A 23,570-nucleotide genomic window follows, 5' to 3' on the forward strand; every position below is an offset into this window, starting at 1 on the left:
CTCCTAAAATAACTCTGAGGAAACTGACAAGACAGCTGTCTCTCTGACCCTTTTCATTTAACCCTTCCCCCCACCTCAAAATAACTGAAGCCTGGCTATCCCATAGCTTCGGGGGCCAATCTGTGACCACTGCTTCCTGCTGGGCTTCTCAGATTCCACTCCCACGGTCTCCACTCCAGGCCAGGCCTTAATCTACTCTCACCTGAACTATAATAATAGACTCCTGACTAATTGGTCTCCTGATCTCCAGCTTCTTTTCCTCTAATGCATCCCACCTCCACTCTGTCTGATATACAGGTCTGATCATGTTACTCTTACTTTAAAAAATTCAGTGACGCCCTATTGCCTGAAGGATAAGTGCTTGTCCTGGTTTTTAAAGCTTTACTTCACCAGCTACTTTACATTATTCTTCTTTCCCTCTATATCAAAAATATTACATAAGAAGCACTTGTGGTTTTCTAAATCAGAGATGCAAGAATTAGTTGCTATTCAGGTGTGACACCACCCCTCTAGCCAGATTAGACAAATTTTGTTTCATTCTTCTCTTGCCTTCTTTCATTGCCTGACTTTTTCCATGAGAATTGATTCCTCACTCCCATATCCATGTGTTGAGGTCCCCCCCCCCTTTTTTTAAAGACCCAACTAGGTATAATATCTTCAGTGAACTATCTCTATTTTCTATCCTCCTTTATCCTTTCTACCTTTACACACACACACACACACACACACACGTGCATGCACACTTAAAGTGATTTTCTTGTATTCCTAAAATCCTTTGTCTTCCCCTCACATTTCTATTTTTCATATTTTTCCTAGTATCAGAATTATGTGTATACATGTCTTTTTCCCTATTGGAATGTTAACTCTTTCCATATATGGCCTATATTGTAGGTGTCTATGTAGAGATGTAGCAGGGCCAGCATGGTGTCATGAAAAGAATTTGGGAGCTTTGGTTCAAACTTCTAATACTTTCCTGCTACATCTTCTATAAGCAAAGCCCTTTATCTTTTTGAGATTTGGTTACCTCATCTATAAACCAGGGACAATAATACTTGCTCTGCTTTTGTCACAGAGAGATTACAAGTAAAAATTATTTATAAATTTTAACTTGCTAAACAAAAGCATTATTATATTCAATGCCTAGTCTGTTACTTGCCTGTAAGATGTGTGGCCTATCAGCCACTCCTTGTAAATGTGAGCAAGAGGCAGCAGCATCCTTATCCTTTGTATTCTCCCTTTATTCCCCTGGCTGCCTTCTAGGAGTAAAAATGAGTACTCTTTACATATAGTTGTTCTGAAGCATGTATTCTGCCTTTGAACTGGGTCCTATAGGAGTATCTAGCACCTAGTTTAGTATGTGTTTGTGTTGAATAAAGGATAGTGTGTAATTGATTTTGGCAGCTATGAGTGGGCATCTACTGACTATTTTCCTCATGTTTTAGGTGTCATTATGGCTGGCAAGGAAGGTTCTGTGATGAGTGTGTCACTTATCCTGGCTGCCTGCATGGGAGCTGTACAGAGCCTTGGAAGTGTAACTGTGAGACCAACTGGGGAGGACTTCTTTGTGACAAAGGTACTTGCTGTTCAATTCTAGCTTTGGCAGAGAAGGAGGATAGAAACTCCTCTCTCTGCAGTATGGTAGGGAAGAATAAAAGTGAATTAGATCCAAATGGATTTCAGTGGACTAGTAGAAATCAAGACGGAAAACAGGATATGATATTTTTAAAAAGTTACTACTGATATGAGGAAAACTTTGCCAACATTTGTAGCTATCTAAAAGTGAAATGAATGCCTCAGTAAGTAATGAGTCTTCTCATCCCTATAGGTTTACAGGCACAAGCTAGAGGATTATTTTACTAACTTGGGGACTTAAGGAGAGAGAGAGGGAGTAACTTCCCTTGTCCTTTGTCAAACTTCTGGGGTCTCCTCTGAGCAAAAAGAGCCCTTACAGAATCCTAGCAGTGAGTTTGTGTTGAGCACTGGGATTTGAGAAAAGAAGATGAGTCTGGCCCAAAGTCAGATACTATATAGGAACTGTAACTTTGGAGACTGTTTGATGTAAGTCTGTCTCTCTTGTGTTTTTAGACCTGAATTACTGTGGAAGCCACCATCCATGTACCAATGGAGGAACATGTATGAACACAGAGCCAGACCAGTATCAATGTGCCTGCCCTGATGGCTATTCAGGAAAGAACTGTGAGATCGGTATGAATGCTGGTGCCAGGGTGCCTCAGCAGCTTTGGGGCATCATATGTAGGGTCTCAAAGCCCTTCTTCTTAATTGCTTTTTTTTCCCTGGTGGGAAACTATTATCAGTGTAGCTCAGGCCCCTGAGTAGGTACTCATGAAACCTGAGATCCAGGTCCCATTCTTATATCATCTGGGTGTGTGAAGTAAGAGTGAGTTATTGTACTTCCCCAGGCCTTGATTTCCTCATCTATAAAATGGGCATGGTAAACTCTATCCTGCCTCCTTTCCAGAATAATGGGAAGGATATAATGAGAAAACAATTGGTCACATGGTCTGACCTCAAGTATAGTAACTGGGAATGTGGTTGGGGTGGAGTAAGGAAAGACATCAGTTAAAGAATGGTGTTTTTTTCTTCTCTGTTGGCTTGGCATGTTACTATAGACAATAGCTCTGAGGAATTTTGTTTTTTTTCCCACAGTGGAACATGCATGTGTGTCTAATCCCTGTGCCAATGGTGGCTCCTGCCATGAAGTCTTCTCAAGTTTTGAGTGCCACTGTCCCTCAGGGTGGAGTGGGCCCACCTGTGCTATTGGTAAGTACTTCACAGTTTATATTTGGGACCTTTTTCCCCCAGGTAGTGGGAAGAGTATCTAAGCAAATAGAGTGTAAAGCCCCAACACTCAAAAAAATATTGATTGAATGCCAGTATGAACAGGGGATGTGCAGTCTTTTCACATTCATTCATTTATTCATGTATTTGTTTATTCAGTAGTCAAAAGCTTTGATTTTTGTATCAGACTGTACCATGGGATGAAATGCTTAAGACAGATTCTTTACCCTCAGGAAACTCGCAGTTTATGTAAGAATACAAATCATATAATGAACAATATAAGGAAACATGAAAAATGCCCATTTTTGCTATAATAGGAAGGAGTTTGATGAGGGGAAAAATGTATTTGTACTAAGAGATGAAAGTCATTTTTGGTCCTTCCAGCTGCTCTAGTGCCTTTTCTCTGAGATTAGCTTCCCTCTATTCTTTATTATTGAATATACCTATTTTCATGTTTGTTTCCCTCTTTATAATGTGAACTCTTTGAAGACAAGAACAAATTTTGCTTTTATTTGCATCTTTAGCAATTAGCACATGAGTAAATCCTTAATAAAAAAAAAAAAAGTTTGTTCATTACTGGATTGTTGACTGAATACTAGATTAAAAAGATAGAATTTTACTTCATAAGTTACTAGAGGATTTTGAACAAAGGATTAATACTACTAAATCTGTTTATTAGTAAGTCAGATATGGCAGAATGTGATTGAAGAATTGGAGCCAAGACCAGGAATAGGATTAGGGAGACCACTAAGGGCCAGAGCAATAGAGGAGTCTTGATTGCTGTTAATGATGTGGAATCAACAGTACCTGATAATTAACTGGATATGTGAGATGAAAGTGAGGGAAAAGTTAGAAATGGGTTTCAAATATGAAGAATAAAGTGGTGTCAAATTTAAAAAAATGTTAAAGTTAGGAGAATAGGCTTAAGAAGAGAAACTAGAATATGTTATATATTAGATGCCAGTAGAACATCAAGGTGAAGATATCTTGGAAGTAGTTGAAAACACAGGTCTTAAGCTCAGAATATAGGTCAGGGCAGAATATCCAGATTTAGGAAGCCCTCCATATAGGGAGTAGTTGAAGCAAAGGGAGTAAATTAGATCATCATGAGAATAATTATAGAGAAAGGAGAGATTAGAGCAAAGATATGGCCTTGGGAAGTACTGGTTTTATTCATCCTACCAATGTTGCTTAGCTACTCTGGAAAGAGACCAGAAGTTTTTACCTTTTGGGAGCTGTTTAGTTTTTCTAGGCAGCTAAGACCAAGACAGGGCCTTCACTGTGCTCAATTTTATAAGGGAAAAGAAGGCAGGATATGAGTGTGTAGATTCTTGATTCTTAAGTTGTTTTTCGGAAGGGAGGCTCCTGGAGAAGTGGGAAATCCATCTCCTCCCTTCACCTCTTTCACTAGCACTGGGTCTTGCCTATAATGGATGCTCAACTAATCTTTCTGACTGATGGCCAAGATCTCTTCATATTCCCTAATTTCTGAATTTTTTCTCTTGCATGAATATTCTTTGCAGATATTGATGAGTGTGCATCCAATCCCTGTGCCCGTGGAGGCACCTGCATTGACCAGGTGAATGGCTTTGAGTGCATCTGCCCCCAGCAGTGGGTGGGCACAACGTGCCAGCTGGGTAAGAAGATGTTCTTGGGACTTTGGGAAGTATGCTCAGCCTTGGCTGCTTCCACCTGCCTTATCCTCCAGGCAGACATTTATTCACTTGACTCACAAAACTTCTGCCTGAGTCTCCTTTCAGAGAATTGCCTTTTGACACTCCCCAGAGTTGGGGGAAGTATTTAATTTTCTTATGTTCAGCACAAGGATCTTAGGTGGGAGAGGATTGGCATGAAGGTGGCATGTAGGCTCCACAGCTGGAGCCTAAAATTAACCAGTCTATGTTTCATATGCCACTTTCCCTCATTTGTCTCTTGTAGGCTCTCGTAACCCAGACTAATCATCCTGTGTCCTGATGTCATCAGTTCCTATTTCTCATCCCTCTTCTTTTTCCTCTTGCTTGCTGGGTGTGAGGACTCATGGGTGTGTGGGAACTGGTATCTTGCTTTGATAGCTAGGCAGGAGCCTGTATTTGGTGGTGCAAGCTTTATTCTCTTCTGTCTTTTTTCACAGACGCTAATGAATGTGAGGGGAAGCCCTGTCTTAATGCTTTTTCTTGCAAAAATCTGATTGGTGGATATTACTGTGACTGCATCCCAGGATGGAAAGGAGTGAATTGTCATATCAGTTAGTATTGCCCTGAGGAGCCTGGGGGAGAAGTGGCCTTATTTCTTCAGGTGGCAGATGTCTCCCTAATGCTCTATGGGTGAATGTCGGGACTGCAAGACGTAGGAGAATCTGATCTGCCACATGTATCCTTGTGACCTTGAACATGTCCTCCCCCAACTCTTCCCCTAACTTCTGTTCCTCTATCTTTAAAATGAGGAAATTGAAGTAGATGAAGTTATTTGGTTCTGTAAATTGCTCAGCTAAATGAATGGAAAGGAAGTCCAACAAGTTCTCTTTGACCCTCAAGAGGCTTCTGGGAAGTAAATATTAGCTCTTCATTTGCAGGAATGGGCCCTTGATTGATGAATACACTGTTCAATCTTAATTTTCCTTAAGCCTTTCTGCTCTGACCTCAGGAAGTGTTATCCAAACCTTTTTTGATTCTGTTTATAGTGTCAGCCTGGTTATTCCCCTGAATTATAAAGTTATGATAGTCTTGGACCTAAAAGTCCCTTCTTCAGCTTCCTCCTAAAAAGACCCTAATTCTTTTATAGATTTGTGATGTGTCCATGTCATTTTCTTGGTGACTTTCCAGACTGAGTAAACTCTGAATTTTTCCTTTCTCATATTATTATCTTTAAGCTTAAGTCAAAGGTACACTTGAGTTAATAGTCTTAAAATGGCTCATCTGGTGCCCAATGAAAGTCAGTAGAAATGCTTTTCGTAGCAAGGCAACTGATTTAAAACTCAATCATTTCAGGTCTGAATTTGCTCATCTGCAAAGTAGAGATTGGTCAGTAATGGTATTTTCAGTTCCAATCTTATGTGATTGGTTGTGAGAAGAAAAAGAAAGTAAACCTTAAAGTGCTATGAAAATCATACAAGTGATTGTTTTCATGAAATACACCATGGCCCAATAGATAGAGAATTGGCCTTGGAGTAAGAGAGATACAGATTTAAGTCCTGCTGGTGAAATTTTACTGGCTCTGCAGTAAGTCACTTAACTTTCTCTTTGCCCTGGGCAACACTTTAAGACTCAGTTGTATTAGTAGAGGGAGTTTCCTTTTACCAGTGAGGTCACTGGTCCAGTCCAAAAATATAAACTCATGAGTAATCATTATCTGGATTAGAATGGAACCTCTTCTTTGGATACTTGTTCATATTCATAATTTCTGAATGTCTTGCCTATAGAGAAGTTGTTTGACATAAATATATGTCCTTTGGTCTGAATAAAGATGTTTGTCCATCTGTCTTTCCTCCTCTTCTTTCTACCCTTCCCCTCTTTATCTCTTTTCTTCTTTCCTCTCTCCCCCTCTCCCTTTTACTTCCCTCCCTCTGTCCCTTTTCTTCTTCCTGTTCTTTGTGAATAGACAGTGAAATTTGTGTTTTGTTTTCTAGATATCAATGATTGCCAGGGGCAGTGTCAGAATGGAGGCACATGCAAGGTAACAGTATTTCAATTCAGTAAGCGCTTATTAAGTGTCTATTCTGTGCCAGGCATGTTTATCCAAAGTGACAGCCTTCCATCTCTAGTATATGTCAGAGATTTTTAGAATACAGGCCCTGGACATTGGGCAAAGAGGAAATAGTGATTCAGGGTTGACTTGGATTTTTTTTTAAATAAATTTTACTTGATGTTACTATAGCCATATTCCTACCCCAGTCTCTTTGGCCCTTTGCAGAACACCCTCTTTTTTTTTTTTTTTTTTTTTTTTTTTTTTTTTAATAAATAAGTATAATCACACAAAACAAATTCTTACGTTGGTTGCATTTGAAAATGCATGGCTAATTCTGTACCTCTAGTTCATAACATCTCTGTCAGGAAGTCAGTAGCATACTTTGTCATCAATCCTCTGGAATTTGGACTAATTATTGGATTAATCATAGTATGTAAAGGTTGTTTTTCCTTACAATATTGTAGACATTGTATAAATTGTTCTGTTGGTTCTGCTCACTTTATTTCTGCTTTAGTTTATACAAGCCTTCCCAAATTTCTCTGAATCTATTCTTTTCTATTTCTTTATAGTACAATCATATTCTTTTTATATCTTCATATACCATATGAAGATATATTTATATCTTATATTTATATACCATATGAAGATATATTTATATCATATATTTATATCTTCATATACCATATGGTATATGAAGATTTATATCTTCATATACCATAATTTCCCCAATTGTGAGCATCTCTCTAGTTTTCAATATCAAAAAGTGCTGTTATAAATATTTTTGTATATATGGCTCCTTTACTTCCTGTCTTTTTTTGTTGTTGTTGTTATATACCTAGAAGTAATTCTAGATCAAAGAATAGGCATATGCCTTTTTAGGCATAGTTCCAAATTGCTTTTGAGAATTGTCTAGACAATTTACATTTACATTAAAATGTTTGTCTTCCCATGGTGCTTCCAACAATTGTCATTTTCCTTGTTTGTCATATTGCCAATATGAAATATGAGGTGGAACCTTGACATGTTTTAATTTTAATTTTTCTTATTAGTTATTTGATGTATTTTTTCACATGGTTGGTGATATCTTGGATTTCTTTCCTTGAGATTAATTATTCTTGATTAATTATTCCTGATTAATATTCTTTCACTATCTATTGGGAAATGGTTCTTGTTTTTATATACAAGGAAATAGTTCCCTAAAATACCATTATCAGAGAAACACATCGTGAGGATTCCCCCCCACCCCGGCTATTTCTCTTCTAACTTTATTTTGCTTGTATAAAAGTTTTTCAATTTTATAATCAAAATTGTCCACTAAATTTGTAATTCATTCATTTTGTTCCTTCAGCATTGATAATTTGAACCTGACTAAATTTTTCTATGATACACACAGCCAGTATTGTTCAGTCAAATGGTCAGTATTTACTAAATGACGATTATCAGAACAGCCCTATGCTTGGCATTCTGGATGTCAGAGAGGTACAAGGATGGATGAAACATATTCTTTGCTTTCCTTAGTGAACAAGCTTCCCTAGAATCAATTACCTTTCTTGATCATTGGATTCATTCAGAGAAATTGGTTTTGAATCATGGCCTGTCAGCTACCTCTGTAGCCTTGTGCAAGTTACTTAGAATATCTGGACCTCCGATTCCTCCTCTGTAGCATAATGGGGTCGAACTTGATCAGATCCCATTCTTTATAGCATTAAATCCTGGGGCCTGAGTTTACTTATTAGTCCTACAATATAATCATCCTTTTTTTTCCTCATCTGCAAAATGTCACATGTAGTAATAGTAATATTAAAAACAACATCACTTGGAACCACCCATTTCACAGGTAGTACTTTGCAAATCTAAGAGAGATGGTGATGATGATGATGGTAATTTGAGTCCTATTTTCTTCTGCCTTGTATTAACTAGGATGAGGTGAATGGCTATCAGTGCCTTTGTCCCCGGGGCTTTATAGGCAAGCACTGTGAGCTGGAAAAGAATGAATGTGCCAGCAACCCTTGTCAGAATAGGGGGCTTTGTGAGGATTTAGTGGATGGCTTTCGCTGCCACTGCACCAAGGGTTTCTCCGGTGTCTTCTGTGAGGTAAGTGAATGGCTTTCTCTTTCCCTGGGGAATACTGATGGTAACCACAAATATGGTTTATGGGACCATGAAAAGGGAGGCTGGAATAAAAAGAATAATTTTAAAAATCCAAAAACCCTGGGTTATTGCAGAATGTGGGGAGGTGGGGGGGGGGGGGATCCATGAGGTCTTTCTGTGAAAAAGTCCCCAGGAAATCTGGCCTAAGGGTATTGTTGTAGTGTACTTTATTTCATTTAAGAATCATGCATACAAGTCTCTCTTTTTATGTGAACATATTTTCTTATGTGAACTTTGCTGAGATCTAGTGTTTGGCTAGATGGAATTCTAAATTCTAACATGTTTCTCATACTAATTGAATCAATTCTGGCCTGCAGATTGTAAGGTTTTTCTTTCTAAATAAAAAGTGTTACTTATGATCCAATTTCCCCTCCATCCTTAAGCGCTATCAGGGTCTTTGTTACCCTAAAATGGGAATACACAAAAATATTAAGGCCCCCTGTCTTGCTTCATGGGAGGTAGTAAGTGATAGATAATAAATGTGTCCTTGCTTAGTTTAAGTTATTGTTTCTATTATCCCAGGGTTTATTTTGATTTTCTAAAAGGATCTTGAGTATGTTGAGGTGGCAAGGGGGGGGGAGGAAGAGAAGGGGGAGAAGCAGAAGGTACATTTCAGTTCATTTAAAAGAGAATGACTTCCTAACCAACTGCACAGGGTAAAACTGGTTGCTGTGGTAAAGTAATAAGTTCTCCATCACTGGAAATCTCCCAAGCATTTGCTTAGAAGTGTTATAGAGGGGATTCTTTTTCAGATACTGAGTTGGACAAGAGGTGTCCTTTGCTCAGATTCCAACTTTGAGATTGTTGCATATTTCACCTCAATATAAAGAATAACTTCTTACCCACCTCAGAAAGCTAGTGAGCTCCCCTGTCACTAAACATCTGTGAGCACAATTTAATGATTACTTATGTTGAATGTCACGTAGATTACTTTTCAGATAAATATTGAGCTAGGGGTTTTTGAAGGTTCTTTCCTGATATGGAATTCCATGACTCTTGGTAGGGTTCTTGACCATGGGTCCTGAAAATTCGGGACTGAGATAAGGTTAAGTAGGCTGAACTAGCTGGCTGTTTTCATTATAACAGGAAATATTCTCCCCTCTACCCTATCCACCTTCATCAGTGCCTGGTACCGAGTGGAAATTGTAAAGGGAAACTCCCGACTGTTGGGAGGAAATGAGTGGAGGTGTCTGATAGGAGAGATATGAGAGCTTGCCTCATTCTCAAAATGCTTCCCTTAGGGTGAACAGTACCCCTAGAAAATACACAAGAAAACAGCCCAGCTAAGCTGTGTAGTTTCCTGCACTGCTTATTAGGAGACATTACAGTAAATTGTAAACATTATATTGGATTTGGAGCCCAAGGCCTGGATTTGAATTCAAACTCCAACACTTAATTTAACCTTTGTGAATTTTAGCAAATCCCTTAATCTTGTTGTACATGTTTCATCACTTATAAAATGAAGGTACTAGGCTGGATGATTTTCTAAGATCGCGTCCTGTTCTGAAATCCCATATTAATAATTAAACTGTCTAGTTTGCAAACAGAGCAATACTTGTAATCTACCATTAGCAACATTTAAGTGTTATCATTTCTTTGGAGATCGCATACACTGAGGGAGGGATGGTGGGAATGGGGTAGGGTTGGGGGGGGAGGAAACAAATAGAGTATTTAGAGAGGGACATGGTCATCTTTCCTTTCTGTAGATAATGGCAGATAAAATGAGGGTATTCTGACTGCCATGGAGCTTCCTTGGAGGGAGGTCCAGATGTATATTTCCTTTGACCCCTGCTTGCTGGAACATGATGGTAAATTCTGCATAGAAATAGGATAAGTCTGTTTCTGAGAAGATTAATGACTTTTTTACGAGGACTCCTCAGCATTGGAGTTTGAATTTTGTTCAAATTTAAGTTTCAGAAATAGTGGCTGTTCCTTAGGAGAAAAATCAGAGTTTCAGTCTTGAAAGAGATATTTCAGACAAGCTTTTGAAGCTGCTACAACCTAGAGTGGCCTAAAGGGCTTTCCTGTGGTGAATAAAAAGTCCACATGTTGTCTGGAAGCCTTCCCAATCTCCTCCCCACTCCCTGCCCTCTCTATGCAAGCAGAGGAAATACCACACTATCCTTGTGAAGGTCAGGGAGTGCACCTCTGCATGATTCAGTCAGTTTGGCTGGGAAGCTTTGGGGCTGGGCCTCCCACAGACATGTTTGGAGAAATACAGATGTTTCCTTCTAAGATATTCTGGCATGACCTGTGAGAGCCATTGACTTCCACTAGGTTGCACTGATGATCAAGTATCATGACTGAGAGAGATAATAGTCTCAATGTCCTCTGCCCTAGTCACAATACATCAGACATGTTTATTTCTGGGTACTAAATTTCAATAACTCTGTTAACAAGATGGAGAACAATCAGGATGTTGAAAGCATTGGAAACTGGCAAATCAGGAATAATTAAAGGAACTAGAGACTTTTGACTTGAAGAAAGAGAAACTAAGGAGTTGGATATGGAGATATAATCACAGTTAAAATATCTAAAAGTCTGTCACATGGAAAAAGAAAACAAACTTTGTATATGTGATCTTAAAAAGAAAAACTAGAACTTGTAACTTTGTTAGCAGAATGCAAACTTCAACTCAAAATGAAGATTCTTTTTTTTTCTAATGAATAAGAAAGCATTTATTGTTTTTTATGTGTAAAATACTGGTTAAACACTAGTAACACAAATAGAAAAATAGAGACAGTCCTTGATCTTAGGAAGCATACTTTCTTTTCAAAAACTTTTTTAAATCTTTTTATTTTCAAAACACAACATCCATCCTTGTAAAACCATGTGTTCCAATTTTTTTCTCTCTCTCTTCCCTCCACCCCTTACTCTAGATGGCAAGTAATACAATATATGTTAAACATTTACAATTTGAAGATTCGTTTTCAAAATGCCACAATTATCTAGCAGTGAAAGAGGTTGTCTTGAGTAGGACTGAAGCCTGGAAGTGTTTAATCGAGACTAAATAATTGGAACGTAGTTGTATAAGAGTTTTTCCTTTAAGTATGATTTGGGCTAGGTTTTCTCTGGCCTCTTTTCCAACTCTGAGATTCTAAGATTCTGTAATTGAGTGAGAAAGATCAGTAGACATTTTCAAAAAACTCTTTCCCTGAGTAACTGTCCTTTAAGCAGTGGTTCCCTAAATAAGTTGTCAGGCATGAGACCTACAACATTTCTGAGTGCTGCTAAATCAGATTAAAATGTAACTGGAAAATATTTAACAAAATAAATTAAAATATAGTAAAACATAAATAATTTCAATATGTAATTTTCCAAGTCAATTTCTAAGCCCACAGGGATCCTTCTGTATAGTTTAGTAGCCCCTGTTTTTACTTGGCACCACTGCCTTAAGTCAAAGGTAAATCTTTTTTTCAAACAAAAGATATTAGTTGCTAGGCCGAGGAAAACAAGCTTATGATGTTCATCACTACACATTTTCCAAGCTCAGTTGTTACTAATACCCCCTGCAGAGCCATATTGGAGGGGGGTGAATATAGTTAACAAAAACTATTCTGCTCCCACAATCTTCACAATCTAGCACAGTTCTAAATAACTAGGCAGGATGCTATGAGATATGTGCAGAAGAAGAGAAGAGGAACAGTAAGAATTGGGGGGAGGCATGTGAGGAATTGATGCATTAAAATCTACTAACCAATTCAGACCCCTGTGTGTCTGAGTACCTCCTATACCTAGAACTTTGGGCTTGGCAATCCATACATTATAATTTTATGTTATCCAGGCCTTAACAAACTCTTTTTATAAGCAGTTATAATTAAAAAAAATTTCCTCTGGGCTAATGTATTGGTAATGAACTTGGCCATACTGAGGTAGTCTTTAAATGACAAAAGTATAGGCCATCACCAGGTTCATCCTCAAAGACTTTAACTTCACAAAATCTGCCAGAACTAGTGCATGGGCTTTGAGAACCAAAGTCTTCTCCCTGGCATTGTAAGGAGGAATCACCGAGTCACTGAAGTTAAAGGCACTTTTTTGAAGCTTGACTTAGATTTTCCTAAAATAATTCTGGGTTTGTCTAGGAAATGTAGAATTAACCCCAGGTCCCATTGATCCCTTTTTACTCAGATGTAGCCATGTAGCCACTCCCCATCCCTCATTGTGTTGTCAATCTGTTACTCCCTGAGCAAGATGGGGGAAAGATTCAGCTGTTTGAAATACACCTCCTCTATTTCTTACCTGTGGCCTTCCCATTCTCAAGACTATTTGAAGAAATTAATCTGGAGAAGAGAGGACTTAGGGTTTGGATATGATTAATTACTATGTTAAAATATCCCATGTCCTACAGATATGATCCTGTTTCCTGTAGTAGACCTGGGAATCCCCCAGTGTCCCCTTGGGGAAGCTATGGCTCATACCTGGCATCTGTCCTTCTAGGTGGACATTGATTTCTGTGAGCCCTACCCCTGCCAAAATGGAGCCCGTTGCTACAGCCTGGAGGGAGATTATTACTGTGCCTGTCCTGAAGACTACGATGGGAAGAATTGCTCCTACCCTAAAGACCACTGCAGGAATGGCTCTTGCAAAGGTGTTTGATTTCCCCCAGTCCCACAGGACACAAGCCTTTTGATACAGCATGGCGGGTAGGGTTACTGACAAGGATTGGGGATGTGACAGCTTTGGGACCAGGACTCAGTATCAAGATCTAGTGTTATTGGATAAATGAGCGGCAAGGCAGAAAACCTGGGTTTGCATCTATTCTCACACTTGACTGTGATTACAGGCATATCATTTCTCTTATCTGAGGTTCAGTTTGCTTATCTGGAAAGTCAGAATGTGATAGTTCTCATATTATGAGTTAGTGCTATTGAAAATGGGAATAATTACTTTTTGATATTTAAGTGGACCTGTGAACTTATCTATGTAGGTGTTCCTTTTATGGATATAGATTACAACCTAATGCTAATAGAAGGAAGGAAGTACACAGTAGAGTCAGTAGTGCTAAGCTAGAGTCTGTTTCAGGAGAACTGGGTTCTGAAGGTCCCTGCTCTAACCTAAGCTTGCTACTTGTAAACTGAGGCGGGGTTAGAGTTCAGCTCTGTCACCTGCTTGGTGACAATCAAATTCCTTTTCTCCTATAACAGTAATAATATAATGCATGGTTCTCTTGCTTGTAAAGCACTCTCTCCACAATAACCCTAAGAAGCACATAGGGTAAAGACATTTATCCTTAAATTACAAGTAAAGAAACAGATGAAACTTCAGAGAAATCAGAGTGAATTGTCCATTTTCATAAATGTCAGAATGAGACCTTGAAACTAGCTTTCTTAGAGACAACAAGTCCATCACTTTTCAGAATGTTTGTTGTCAAAGCCATACAAAGGATTTTTTAACAAGTAGGAAAATTGAGCCTAGGTCCAGTAAGTCAATCTGTTGAGTCAGTGGCAGAGCCAGGATTAAAACTCCTACCTCTTGACTCCTGAGCCAGAGCTTTGTCTACTCTGGCCCCAGGGAAACAACATGACTGGGAATAAATAAAATAGAGTATTCACACTAGGGCTTACACTTTTCATCGAACGGCAGGCTTGAATTTTCTTCTCCTGCCTCTGCTTTGGGAACAGAGAGAGTGGACAAAAATGATGCAATGGTGTGACAGACAGAAACCTGGACAACTTCGAGATATATACCCATTGCTTCCCCCCTTCTTTTCCTCCTTATCTCATGTCCAGTAATAAACAGTTGTGAAATTGAGGTCTTCACCAACACTACGAGATTCATCTCTTCCAAGGTGTGCGGGCCCCATGGACATTGCATCAGCCAGCCTGGGGGTAATTTCACATGTACCTGTGAGAGTGGATTCACTGGAACCTACTGCCATGAGAGTGAGTCTGAGGTCCTTGTCCATTTTTTCCTCCCTTATTTTCCCTAGAACAAAAAAGCTAGAAGCTCCTATGTATTTAGAACATGAATCAATGAAATTGATGGGTTAACAACTGGATCCTACTCTTCCTCTTATCATCCCCTCAAAAAAAATCTTCTCAAAAGGTTCTGTATCTGCCACTTATGATTGCGATTTCTATGTAATTTTTAAATTTTTCATATAATTTCTATATAATTGGATTTAGAATTGAATACACCTTCTGGCTACTCCAGAAGTATCCCAGTCTGTTGTTAAACATATATATTCTCCTTAGGAGAACTTCTTGGGTGGATTGGAGAAAATGTATTCTTTCATTCTCTGTCCTATTCCAGTGACTCAGTTTTAACTTCTTTTCCCTTCACAGATATTAATGACTGCCTGGGGATGCCATGCCAGAATGGAGGTACCTGTATTGATGAAGTCGACTCCTTCCAGTGCTTCTGCCCCAGTGGCTGGGAGGGCGAACTGTGTGACACCAGTGAGTAAAGTCTTGGCCAGATGATATATGACCTTGGCAACTCCTCCCTCCCTGCTCTGCACACACCTGCTTTCATGCAGGCTCTAATCTTCTCACCTTGTGAGGGTCTAATTCCAATCAGTCTAATTAAATTATCCCTTCCCTTACAAGCTTCATAGTTTTGGGCAAGTCACTTATTTCTTGGTGTCTGCATCTGTAAAATTGGGTTAAGCATGTATTGCCTCAAAAACATTTAACTTTTGTCAAACTGTGCATAACCTTTGATCCAGCAGTGTTACTACTGGGCTTATATCCCAAAGAGATATTAAAGAAGGGAAAGGGACCTGTATGTGCCAAAATGTTTGTGGCAGCCCTTTTTGTAGTAGCTAAAAACTGGAAATTGAATGGATGCCCATCAATTGGAGAATGGTTGGGTAAACTGTGGCATATGAATGTTATGGAATATTATTGTTCTGTAAGAAATGATCTGCAGGATGATTTCAAAGAGGCTTGGAGAGACATACATGAACTGATGCTAAGTGAAATGAGAAGAACCAAGAGATCATTATACACTTCAACAACAATATTATATGAGAATCAATTCTGATGGAAGTGGCTATCTTTGCTAATGAGAGGATCCAAATCAGTTCCAATTGATCAGTAATGAACAGAACCAGCTATCAATGAAAGAACACTGGGAAATGAGTGTGGACCACAACATAGCAATTACACTCTTTCTGTTATTGTTTGCTTGCATTTTTTGTTTTTCTTCCCAGATGATTTTTACCTTCTTTCTAAATCTGATTTTTCTTGTGTAGCAAAGGCAACTGTATAAATATGTATACAACATATTGTATTTACCATATATTTTAACATATTTAACATGTATAGGACTACGTGCCATATAGGGGAGGGGGGTGGAGGGAAGGAAGGGAGTTGGAACAGCAAGGGTCAATGTTAAAAAATTACCCATGTATATGTTTTGTCAATAAAAAGCTATAACAAAAGAATTAACTTTTTTAATAATAGCTTCTTATTTTCAAAATACATACAAAGATCGTTTAAAACATTCATCTCCCTCCTTTTCCTCTACTCCCTATCCCTAGGCAGCAAATAATTCAGTAAAGGTTAAACATGTATAATTTTTCTGTATATACTTCCACAATTATGCTACACAGAAAAATCAGATCAAAAAGGAAAAAAAATGAAAGAGAACAAAATTCAAGCAAACAACAACAAAAAAGGTGAAAATACTGTGTTGTGACCCACATTTGGTTCCCACAGTCTCTCTGGGTGCAGATGGCTCTCTTCATCACAAGTCCAAGAGTCAAGTCCCTTCACAGTTGATCTCATCACATAACATTTAACTTTTTAAAGCTGACATATCAAAATTGGAGCTTTGGGGGGTGCATATAGTCTCTCAAATAGTTTCCTCAATCATTTCTTCATCTTTGACATTAATAACAGGTAGTATGACTATAAGAGCACATATAAGAGAATATTTTCATGACTTCATTTACCATAATCTGAAGCAGAAGCCTTTTTGTCCCCAGAAGAAATCAAAACATCTCAGAATTCAGGCACTGGGATGTCAGCAGAAAGGCCCTTTAAATCAAGGCTTAGATTTTTTCCACTCGCAATCTTTTTTGTCTGAGAAATTTTTATGGGACCCCAGATATAGTATATAAAATAGGTATAGAAATTAAGTATAATTATTGATAATAAGTCACAATTTCAAAACTCCCTCATTCAATTATGAGACCCCATATGGATTCCACAGTTCAAGAAGCTGGAATTTAGACTGAATTTAAATTCAGAGTATATTTTTCATCTTAAAATCAAAACAAACTTCCAGTACCTGTAAACATTCAATTTTTAATTAATTTCAGTGAGTTACTCTAAATATAGATTATATTTGGAGTATAATAGTAGAAAACGAGTGAACTAATTCATTTTTCCTTCTGTCCCATTTCATGCACTTTGAATTCCCCACATTAGGAGAAACAATCCATCCACTTCCTTTTAAATTGTTGAATAAGAAGGAAGCTTCTTTTGTGATCAGTCAGGCAGTTCATATTTACTCAATTATCTGCCGAACACTGTTCTTGGGGCATACATCAGAAAGTAAGGGTAGGTACAGAGAATCATGAGGAGCTAGACATGAGAAATCACTTTACCTTTTCCTGTAGAAGACCAAGGTACAAATTGTGCTTTGCCATTTTCTTACCAGTGTGATTTGGAGAGCCTATCTATGTTTCACCTTCTAACCTCTGTAGAATGAGAAGATGGTACACTATATATAATCAGTAATGCCCCTTCTAGCTGTTTTCTAAGCTTATTCCTGAGCTCATTAGTTTTATGTTGATGTTAAAATAAATGATGGTATTAGAGCTATAAGGAATTTAGAAGCAGCATAGAATTATGAAATACATTAAAGTTAGACATTATGCTCATTTCCATATCTATACTTTTATTTATTCTGTTCACTCTGCCTGGAGAATTCTCCCCATTTTCCTCTTTTATAAAAATCTTATCATTTCAGGCCCATTTCACTCTCCATCTCTTCCAGGAAGTCTTGCTCAATGTCCACTGCCTACTGATCCCTTCTTCAGCTGATATATTCCTCATTATTTGAACCACATAATTGAATCATGACCTGCCTTTTTGTTCATTGCTCTACATGTCCTTCCCCAAAACTAGTAGCTCTCTCCAGGGCAGTGAATGAGTCTCCTTGTCTTTCTCCATGGAATAACCAGCACAGAGAACATAAGACTTAAAATTAGAATGTGCTTCCTTTGGAGAGTGGAAGAGACCTTAAAGACCTTTGGGAAACTGAAATTCCCAAAATAAAAAAGATTTATGTCCAGGGTCACACAGTAAATTAGTGGCAGAACCCCAGCTAGAACCTAGATTTTTTTGGCTCAAAGCCATTCACTTATGCCATGGCTTAGTGAATTTAATACATTTATGATCAAGAATTGGTATTTGACAGGACAATGTTAACATTAACAGGACTGCTTAAAGATGATGATGTGAAAGACAGTAAAAAAAATCAACTCTTCCACTAAACCCCCAACAAATAAGAACTTCAGAAATACCAGTATAGGAATCAGAAGGTTTTATGCATTGGATAATGCAGAACCATATCAAAAGATATTTTTTAGCAGGAGTGGATTGAGCTGTCTTACTGAGGAAGTCAGCACATCTTCAGGCGAGAATGGAATCCAGTGAAAGGTGTTAAGGAATAATGTCAGAGGAGCCAGCTTAAATTTATATAACCCTGGAGACCAGTTGAGCTGGGAACTAAAGCAATACCAGAGAAATGTCAGTGTGGGTCTAGATAAGTGGGCCAGAAGCAGGAGGTAAAGAGAGAAGAAGATATGCCAGGGAAACCAGCACAAGTTTTCACAAATAGACCTAAAATCAGCCATTTCTCTGAGAAGGTCAAGCTCTAATAATGAAGACCAGATTCTAGCCCTGGCTGATTAGAAGAGATTCGAGGATGGAACCAACTCTAGTGGATAATTATGAAGGGAGATTGGCCAGTCTGTGCATTCCTTGGAGCCCTGGAAACCATAATAGAAAGACAGAGCCAATTTGGTACGCAGGCACTGGCATCAGGGACATTGTGCAGAAAGCCTTAAGCCAGTATAATATCAAGAATCCCAATGGGACCTCTCAATGCCAGAGCAAAGAATGGAAAAACACTGATTTTAGCGAGGGCCAGAATCTGAAATAAATCACCAGAAATTGAGATTGAGACAGTAAGTAGAAACTAATACTGCCAGTCCAGTACACAAAATTGCAGTACAAGAACTGATGCTGGAAATATGAGTATACAGAAAAAGAAATCAAATACAGTGTAGAAAGTTGAGTGAATCTTAAAGAAAATCCAGAATAAGAGTACATAATTCCACAGTATCCTCAGAAGAGAAAATGGCTTTAAGGACTACTAGAGTGGATGAAATGAATAAAATAAGAAATAAAATTTAATTAGAATTTGAAAGGAGAAATCTGAAAAGCTTAGAACAGAAGGTAGAAAGTCTCACCAAAGTAATAGACTCCTTAAAAATAGAATGGAGCAAATACAACTCTATGAAGCATCAAGAAATAATAAAACTGTTGGAAATACTGAAAAATATAGGAAAAGGTTGGGGAAAATGAAGGAAATATGTGTTTTCAAAAATATCTAATCTGAAAAAGAAGACAAGGAATGAGAATATAAGAATTTTCAAGCTTTCTGAAAACCATGATTATGAAAAAACCCTGACTATTAAAGTTCACAAAATGGTAAGTGAAGATTGTCCATATCTTTCAGAATTAGAAAACAAAGTGATGCCATTGGTGACCTTCAAAAAAGAAATTCTAAACTAATATCATCCAGGAATATCATAGATAAAATTCAGAACTTCCAAGTCAATAAAAATACTGCAAGTAGTGAAAAAGTTTGAGTACCGAAGAATCAATCAGGATTATGCAAGACTTAGCAGCAACCACCTTAAAGAATAGAAAATCTTGAAATATGAAAATTTAAAAGAGAAATTATAAAGACTTACAACAAGACTAACTTTTACCCTGCAAAAAAGTAAGTATTAAATCCTAAAAAGGGTTGGGGTAAGATGGAGCGGAAATGGATCTTTAATAGAATAGAGAACATTCAGAAATTGCTTTCTAAAATTTTAAGTAAAATCTTACAAATACAAATCCTAGAGATGAGAGAAACATAGGTTAAGTACATCTGAGCAAGTGAAAAGGTTAAGTAATGATGACATCTACAATATTTTGATCCAATGAGAGAGAATGTCACTACCTCTTTAGGAGTCACAAAAGTAATTAAATAAAATAGAGTTCAGGTATTGATTTTGTTGTTTAATTTTTTAAAGAAGAGAAAAGAGAAGAGATATTACATATTATAAAAGGAATTAGGTAGAAGAGGGAAGAACTTATTAGTTTGCATTAGTTGGACGTTAGAGAAAAAATATATAAACAAAAGGATTGTAGAAAAGCAAGCATCTCGTTAACTTCCTCTTATTTTAACCAGAGGATCGTTACATACACACACACACACACACACATTTTAGTGTAGAAATCCATTAAACAGGTAGGGAAAGAGTTTGTGGGAGAATAGATCTTACAGGGAAGACTAGTCAAAATGAAAATAAATTTCCATTTCAGAAGGTTGATCATGTAAGGAATGATTGAGAACAATAAAAACCAGAGATTAGGGGTTTGTAAAGAGAAGATAGGAAAGAGAAGATAGGGAAGAGAGGACTTCAGTTATAGATTCAGTGATAAACAGATTGCTTCTTTCTTCCTTGAAAAGGCAGGAAAAAAAGGAAAGGTATAATTGGGTAATAATGGAATGAAATGATACAATTAATAATACCAGTAATTGTAAATGAAATTAATTCACATAAAACAAAGAGGAGAGCAATAGAATGAATTAAAAGGCAGCATTCAATAATGTTATTTATAAGAAATATACTTATACTTTTAAGTTTCACATAGAATTAAAACAAAGTGCTAAAGCAAAATTTATTTTGCTTCAAATGAACTCAAAAACAGATGTAGCTATCATCTCACAGGTATGACCTAAATAGCATCCTTTATGAATATAAAATAGAATTAAGGTATTAGATTTGGTAGATAGTGTACCTGAAGAACCATGGACAGAGGTTTGCAGTATTGTACTGGAGGCAGCAACAAAAAAACATACGAAGAGAAAGCAAGAAAGCAAAATGGCCATCCAGTGAGTCTTTACAAATAGCCAAGGAAAGAAGGAAAGACAAAGATTTACTCAACTGAATGTAAAATTGCAGAGAACAAAGAGGGAGAAGATTTTTTAAAATGAACAGTGCAAAGAAATAAAAGGAAACAATAGAATGAAAAAGATGAAATCTCTTTTAAGAAAATGAGCAATATCAAGAAAATGAGCAAAGTTCCTGCAAAAATAGGCATAATAAAAGCCAAAAATGCTAAGGATTTAAGAAAAGCAGAAATGCTTAAGAGGTGGTGGCAAAAATACACACAAGAACTATATGAGAAAGGTCTTAAATTTTTTTTAATTTAAAATAAAAAAAAAGATCTTAACATCACTAATAATCACCATGATATGGTTACTGATCTAGCCAGACATCCTACTATTTAAAACATTATAAAAATGATGTTAAAGCGTTATATTCAGTATGGCAACAAATTGGAAAAGATTGATTTTCCTAAAGGATAATGCCAAGAAATGTTCAAATTACCAAATATTTGTGCTTGGTTCACACATCAGAAAGGTATGCTTAAGCTTATTCAGGCTAAGATTCAGCAATATGTGAACCAAGAATTACCAGAAGAGTTAGCTGGTTTTCAGAAAGGCAGAGAAACTAGAGATCAAAAAACCAATAATCTCTGTGTTGTGGAGAAAGCAAGAGAGTTCCAGAAAATCGTCTACTTTTCCTTCATTGACTATATACTAGTGTATGCATCACAACAAAATGTGACAAGTCCTTAAAAGATGGGAATAGCTGATCCATCTAACTTGTCCCCTAGGTAGAATTGTTAGAACTGAACATGGAACAAGTGATTTAAGGTTAGAAGAGAAAAATGACAAGGTTGTATATTGTTACCATATTTATTTAACATATGTGCAGAGTATATCATAAAATTCTGGGCTGGATAAATCAAAATTTGGAATTAAGGTTGTCAAATATCAACAATCTCAAATATGCAGATAATACCACTTTAAGACAGAAATAAAGAGAAATTATAAAGTTAGTTGATAAGGGTGAAAAAAGAAAAGAAAAATTGACTTGAAACAACAACCAAAAAAAAAAAAAAAAAAAAACAAAGACCTTGGTAACTGATCCTATTGGCAAATAAAGGAAGAAGAAATGGAAGAAGTGTCAGATTTTAAATTCTTGTGCTCAAAGATCACTGCAGATGTTACATGCAGTTATAAAATTAAAAGATGCTTGCTTCTAGGAAAGAAAGCCATGGCAAATCTGGACAGCATACTGAAAAAGTAGACACTTCATCTTGTTGACAAAGATCCATATAATCAACACAATGGTTGAGAAAGAGTGAAGGCAAAAAACAAAAAGAGGACATCAGAGGATGGGATGAATAAATATTATCATGGAAACAATGAACATGAACTTGGAGAAATAGTGGAGGATAAAAAGATCCTGGCATACTCTAATCCTTGGGGTCACAAAGAATCACAGTTGAATGAATGAACATTATCAATCATCTCAGACAAAATAATAGTTAAAAATGGAGCACTGAAACTTAAGGTGTACCATAACTGACAAAATAACATTTAATATATATGTACCAAATATCAGTTTCTTAGAACTTGGAGGTAAAAATTGAACTACAAGAAGAAATAGCAAAACTAATATTTGGTGACATTTTTCCCCTTTCATACTTCTAAATAAAAGTAACAAAATTATATGTAAGGGGAAAAAGTTAAGTACGGGAATAGAATTTTAGAAAAATGAAATTTGGGAGACCTCAGGTGATAATTGAAAGGGAAAATTAATCATGTTTACAGACATAAAAACTTCACTAAAATTTAATCAAACAAATATAAAGAGATTTTTAGAATTAAATGAGAATTGAATATAACAAAAACAGCTAACAAGTAAACATTTAGCTAATCTGATTTTTTTAAAAAAGCAAATTGCTAGTTCAAAAATGGAAAGATAATTCATAACATGAGAAAATAAAGGAAATTATTTTGATCTCATGACAATAAAATCGATTAATAAGTGATGAACATTCATATATAAAATTCCCATATGAGCAGAAAATATAAAAAATACTCATTAACAGTTAAAAAAAAGAATTTAATTAACCCATCCTCTGATAAAGAAATTGAATATATTATAAAGGAATGCTTCCCCCCAAAACAAAATAAATGAAAACAATAAACAACCCAAGATCCAATAAGTTTAAGTGAATGCTATCAACCATTCAGGAGAATTAATTGTAATATTAGATAAAATGTTTACAAAAATAAGCAAAATAGGGATCCTACCAGATTCCTTCTATTAGATAAATATGTCCCTATTACTTCAATCAGGGAGACACAAACCAGAAAAATAAAACTGTAGACCAGTGATCCTAATAAACTGGTGCAAAATTATTGAATACAGTATTATAGAAATTATATACTATGACCAGGTTAGATTTTGCACAAGGAATACAAAGTTGGTTCAGTTTTACAGAAACTAAGCATGGACCACATTATACACAAAATCTATACTATTCCCTTTACTTTAATAACATTTTAAAAATAAGAACAAATAGAACATTCCTCAATATAAATTGGTGAGGAAACCTCTATTAAGTATTTTTCAAAGAATATAAATCAAGACAGTCTCTTTAAGCAGCTCATAAAGGGAGGTGACACATAACAGAAGGTTTCAGTTTCAGACCAAATCTTTGTATGCTGTGGCAAAAGAGATCAAAATGCTGCTTCTTTAGTGTCATTTCCATTGATAAACGTCATCTGATTTGAACCATTTGATGATGCCAGATATTTTGGCATTGAGACTTTTATTTCTGGAT

At 36.7% G+C, this 23,570-nt stretch overlaps 1 protein-coding gene across 2 annotated transcripts in view; it reads left to right on the forward strand.

Moving 5' to 3' along the window:
• The window catches only part of JAG2 (jagged canonical Notch ligand 2), a 145,591-nt gene that overhangs the window by 90,359 nt on the left and 31,662 nt on the right, over positions 1 to 23,570 (forward strand). Inside the window, exons 6-15 of one of the 2 annotated variants that reach the window (XM_003756444.4) lie at positions 1,443 to 1,573; positions 2,086 to 2,205; positions 2,668 to 2,781; positions 4,323 to 4,436; positions 4,931 to 5,044; positions 6,425 to 6,471; positions 8,404 to 8,577; positions 13,072 to 13,222; positions 14,364 to 14,516; positions 14,919 to 15,032. In XM_003756444.4, the coding sequence (XP_003756492.2) occupies positions 1,443 to 1,573; positions 2,086 to 2,205; positions 2,668 to 2,781; positions 4,323 to 4,436; positions 4,931 to 5,044; positions 6,425 to 6,471; positions 8,404 to 8,577; positions 13,072 to 13,222; positions 14,364 to 14,516; positions 14,919 to 15,032 (1,232 nt within the window). The remainder of the gene's footprint in view (positions 1 to 1,442; positions 1,574 to 2,085; positions 2,206 to 2,667; positions 2,782 to 4,322; positions 4,437 to 4,930; positions 5,045 to 6,424; positions 6,472 to 8,403; positions 8,578 to 13,071; positions 13,223 to 14,363; positions 14,517 to 14,918; positions 15,033 to 23,570) is intronic. The other variant, XM_023503467.2, reaches the window with a different exon arrangement.

The sequence above is a fragment of the Sarcophilus harrisii genome, chromosome 2 (genome assembly GCF_902635505.1).
Source record: "Sarcophilus harrisii chromosome 2, mSarHar1.11, whole genome shotgun sequence".
Lineage (NCBI taxonomy): Eukaryota > Metazoa > Chordata > Mammalia > Dasyuromorphia > Dasyuridae > Sarcophilus > Sarcophilus harrisii.